Here is a 4,813-nt window from a genome sequence, read left to right on the forward strand (position 1 = left end):
CCCCCTGCTCTCCCCGCCAGGGTCACGGAGCTTGCTGCTGGCCCTTGGGGACTGGACTCTGCTCTCCAGGCCGCCACTGCGCACTGCCTTTCTCCTCCACAGCCCGGCGTGTGCCCTGCGCTGGAGCCAGATGTTCCGTGGGCAGACCCCTCTGTGGGCTGACAGGCGGTGATTACTGTTGCCAGCCCCACATTAGGGGAGCGCTGAATGGGAGCGTGCCCCAACCACCTCAGGCTCCCTACAATAGCGCCTTTGTGTGGTGCCGCATCGCCTTTCTGTTCCCCTGCCTCCTCAGCTCCGCCTGAGGAGAGAAGAAAAGACAAAGGAGGATAGGGGGCTCTCACTGAGTTCCCCACCCTGGGCTGGGGAGGAGGCTGTAGCTTGCAGGGCTGCAGTTGAGGGGAGGACAAGACTCTTCCTTCCCCTTCTCCTCTGCATGATAAATAACCAAGAGCTTCCCAGGGTGCCTGAGCTAAACTCCCCATGAAACAGGGGCTCCTGTCCGTGCGCCATTCTTGCCCCTGAGTGCTGCACACCCGGATGAGGCCGGGGAGGTGGGGCCTGTTGCAGAGAGCTGCAAAATCCTAGACCAGAGTCCAAAAGCTGGAGATTGCCTCCTGCTGTCCGCCAGCTGCAACCACACACCAGAGGCCAGGCAGCTTCAGCCAAGAAGGGTTAAGTTTCCAGGAGCCCTGGTTAGACTTCCGCCAGGTTCCAGGCCTGCAGCAGGCATAGGGGTGTGGAGAGTGGAGGAAATGCAAGCGGGAGGCGTTGGGGGAACTGGTCCCAACAACATCTGGGCCACGGTCACTGCCCCTCCTCCCTGCCCAAACCGCAGACACTGTGGCAGCAGGAAAATCGGAGCGGTTCAGACCAAGAGGGATTGTGCAACCTGGCCCTGGGGAAGAGCCCAAGGCTGGACAGAGGTGGGAGTGGGGTGGGGGGGCACAGTCCACTGAGGAGACTTCGAGTTCTCACCAAAAACACAGGCATTCCAGGCGCTGGTTTCCACCCAAGCCTTCAACACAGAATCCTCTGCGAACTGGAGCTGGAAGCCCTGCCCCACCCCCACCCCCAGTGCCATTGGTAGTTCTGGGATGGCTGCTCTTGGAAGGCTGCTCCCCCAGCCCCCTGAAGGGGCGGGATTCAGCAGCTTCCCCAAGCGCCTCTCAGTAAAACCTGTAACTCGAGAAGCTCCCTCTCCCTTGGCAAAGGGAGCCCAGCCAAGTCCCTAAAGTGACGGGGAGAGTGGGGATGGGATGGGAGGAAGACTACAGTGAGTGGTCATGGGGAGGCATTTGATAGGAGGGCTACCCCAAACACACACAGGAAAGGAGGAGTGGATTTTCTTTTTAATGCAAAATGTTGCAATACAAAGTGAGGTGGAGAAGGGGGTGAGAGGGAGGGCAGTGTTGGGTCTTTCTTCGACTGCTCTCCCAGAAGTCGCACACAGGGCAAGAACACACACACCGTTGCCCAGTCCCTGGGGTTGCAGTGCTCTGGTTCTAGGCTGACTGGAGCCTGAGATCCTTTGACATGGGGTGGGAGAGCAGCAGTGAACATTCAGAGTTTTGACATTTTTAGCTCTAAAAAGATGCCTTGGCATCTGGAGTTCCATCTGAAACAATGGGTCTATGAGAACCTGGATGCCATTGGCTAAAAAAATAGGGGACATTGAGGCACGACCTGCTGACCTCTGGAGAACAAGGAGCAGGAAATCCAGCAGGGATAGAAATGTATGGGGGTGAGAGGGACTCCAAAAACAAGGCCAGCTCCTCAAACTTCTTCCTCTTTCCTCCTCATCTCCAGCTTATAAACAATCTGGTAGCCATCATCCCAGGCATAGAGCTGGCGCTCCCGGGGGTTATAGCGGAGGCTGGCATGTGCACCGTATCGGCGGGGAAAGTAAGACAGTGCTGCCCGTTCAGGGGTCAGGGTGCCACTGGCATCAAAGGAGCACTGGATGCGGGCCCGACTGGCAGGGCGCGTGTTATAGACGACGTAGAGGGTCCCACAGATGACAAAGGCAGCCTCAGCATTCTCCCTGGGACACGGCGTGTCCCACTGCTGCTCTGTGTCTAGTGTCTGTGGGTCTAACTTAGCCAGACACAAGTGTCTGTCATCCTCCCGGGTGGCATAGACAGCCCACAGGCCCTCCTCATCGGCTGCCAGGTCGATGTAGGTGTCTGCTGTCAGCCCATACGGAGGGATCAGCCCCTCTGCTGGGAACACTGAGCTGTCCACCACTGTTCGGTTGGCCAGGTGGAATTTGATGAGCTGCAAAGTGGTCAACTCCCCACCACCTCCAGGCCCTCCGGGAGGCCTCCGGGCATAATACAGAAAGCCACCATACACCAGCTGCCCGGTGCCCACCCAGGGGAAGGGCACCCGGACTCGGGAAGCTTTCCGGGCAGCCATAGCAAGGGTGAAGTCCCGCAGCCTCGGGAAGACAAAGGCTGTGTCATTCAGTGTCCCATCTAACACGTAGATCTTCTCCGCTGGGCCCATTGGATCCTTGGTCCACAGACCAGCTGGGCCACCGAACCGCTTCAGGATCTTCATTGACCTCACCTGAGAGATTGTGTAGCCACAGTCTGGTGGGGGAAGGAGAAAAGCACAAGAAAAGGAAATAAGAGGCGAGAGTTGTATGCCTACAGCAGGAACCCCCCGCGAGGCGGGATATGGGGAGAACAGTGGTCGTTTGCCCGGTAGATGTCCCCACTCTTGTGGAGGACTGGGGAATGGAGGGTACCTCAGAGGTCTGGGTCCCCAGCAGCTCTCCTTCATGGACCTGTCATTACAGAGATCACCCGAACACACACTCTAGAAGCTGGAGTCACAGTGGACAAGGACAAAGAGGAAAGAGAAACAAGGAAGAAAGGCTACTGAGGGGGCCAGTGCTGTGGCATAGCAGGTAAAGCCACTGCCTGCAGTGCCGGCATCCCACGTGGGCGCCAGTTCGAGTCCCGGCTGCCCCACTTGTGATCCAGCTCTCTGCAGTGGCCTGGAAAAGCAGTGGAAGGTGGCCCAAGTCCTTGGGTCCCTGCACTCGCGTAGGAGACCTGGATGAAACTCCTGGCTTCGGATCAGCCCAGCTCTGGCCGTTGCAGCCACTTGGGGAGTGAACCAATGGATGGAAGACCTCTTTCTCTCTCTGCCTTTCAAGTAAATAAATAAATCTTAAAAAAGAACGAAAGAACGGCTACTGAGAGCGTGAGGGGCCTGCTTTGAGACCACTTACCTGTTACCATATCGTACTTCTCGTTTCTTCTGCCCTTGCCTTTCGTCCCAGGGCCTCCAGTCACCTTCTCATCAAACTCCACACAGGGCAGAGCTGGGTTCTGGGTCTCCAGATAGTCAACCTCCCGCTCCAGACGGTCCACTCTGCCGGAGATGGTGTCAGCCTCGGTTCTGAGCGCCTCCCGCTCCTTCTCTGCCACCTCCAGCAGCGGCAGCATCTTGTTCTTGAAGTCCCGCAGCTCGGCAGCATGCCGACTGCTCTGGTCCTGGCACTGGGCCAGGCGCTCCTGAAGGGATGGGGAATCAGGAGAGAGGGCTGCAGGGTTACAAGTCCCAGGCAGGGGGAGGCCCAACCAGGGAGTCAGGAATGCGAAAAAGAACAAACTCAGCCAGGCTTTAATAGCCCATTCCGCCCCCACAGAAAAGAAAACCAGATGTCCAGAGGTGCTAAGTGTGCAACAGCCCAGCTCAGCTTCACCTCGGCCCCTACCCTACCCCTACTCCGTGCCTCCACCCTGTGTACCCTGTGAGCAGGGCCACTGTGCCCTCTGAGGTTCAAGGGAAGCCTCGGTGCATGAAGGCGGCAAGGGCTCCCTCCTCCACCGTGCAGTTCACTTCACAGGGATTAGGATGCTGCAGATAGCACACTGGCTTAAAAAGGCAGGAAGCTGCAGATTCCTCGGGAACCTCAACTCAGCAGAATCATCAGCTCCTCCGGTTGCATCCCCACCGTCCTGGCTCTCATTTCCACTCTGCTCCCTTACCCCATCTAATTCCGTGGGTAAAGCACAAAGGTCTGTTTGCTTTGGAATCCTCTGTGTGGGGAGAGAGGAGGGCTTGTAGTTGGAGGATTCTCTCATCAAAAGACAAAATCTTCTGTAGGTTCTTGCAGCATCCTATCCTGTCACCCCCAGATGCCTAACAAATTGGTCGGTTGAACCAATCAAAGATGTAGAATCCTTCCAGGCTAGGCTAGAAGAGAAAGGAGTCCCTCACCTCTAAGGCAGCTAGCCGGCGTTCCATGTACTCCACAAGGTGGTGCTGCTGTCCTCGAAGGGGTCCTGACCATGACAAAAGGAAGAAGAAGAGGAGAGGAATGCTGGGCCCCATGGCAGCGTGAAGAGTGGGTCGAGAGTGGAAGAAGTGTGCACTCGGCCTCTTCCCCTCAAGCCTGCGGGCTGGCTTTGGAGGCGGGGTGGGGGGCGGTGCCTTCCTTCTGATCTCCGGGTCTCTCTCACTACTCTGGAATGCTTTCCCAGTTTCTTCACAATCCCCACCCCCTCCTTTTCCGCCTTGATTGATTAAACACAGATGGCCCATTGCACAGCAGCCAGGAGCCTAACCACCTCCCGCACAGGCTGTAGGCGCCCCAAGAGGGAGAGGGGGGAGAGGGCGGAGAAGGGGGGGCAGGCGGCCTCTGGGCAGTCACCCAGAGGAAAGAGCTGGCTGCAGGAGGCAGGGACCCCGGAGGAAACAGCAAACTCTCCCCCTCAGTTTCAGAAGCTGACAGCACTCCCTCTCTCACAGGAACAAAATGGACTGTTTTCTGCCTCCTTCAGTGTAAGCTGGAAGT

General features: G+C 57.4%; 1 protein-coding gene across 1 annotated transcript; it reads right to left on the bottom strand.

The window, feature by feature from the left end:
* Window positions 1–1,334: 1,334 nt before the first annotated feature.
* On the bottom strand, window positions 1,335–4,389 carry OLFML3 (olfactomedin like 3). Its single transcript, XM_002715753.6, has 3 exons — window positions 4,237–4,389; window positions 3,242–3,527; window positions 1,335–2,594 (listed from the first exon to the last, which is right to left on the bottom strand). The coding sequence occupies exons 1-3, from the start codon at window positions 4,348–4,350 to the stop codon at window positions 1,777–1,779; spliced, it is 1,218 nt and encodes a 405-aa protein (XP_002715799.5). The 5' UTR covers window positions 4,351–4,389; the 3' UTR covers window positions 1,335–1,776.
* Between the last annotated feature and the right edge of the window lie 424 nt (window positions 4,390–4,813).

Source organism: Oryctolagus cuniculus, chromosome 7 (assembly GCF_051225735.1).
Source record: "Oryctolagus cuniculus isolate XC-2025 breed Fujian yellow rabbit chromosome 7, ASM5122573v1, whole genome shotgun sequence".
Lineage (NCBI taxonomy): Eukaryota > Metazoa > Chordata > Mammalia > Lagomorpha > Leporidae > Oryctolagus > Oryctolagus cuniculus.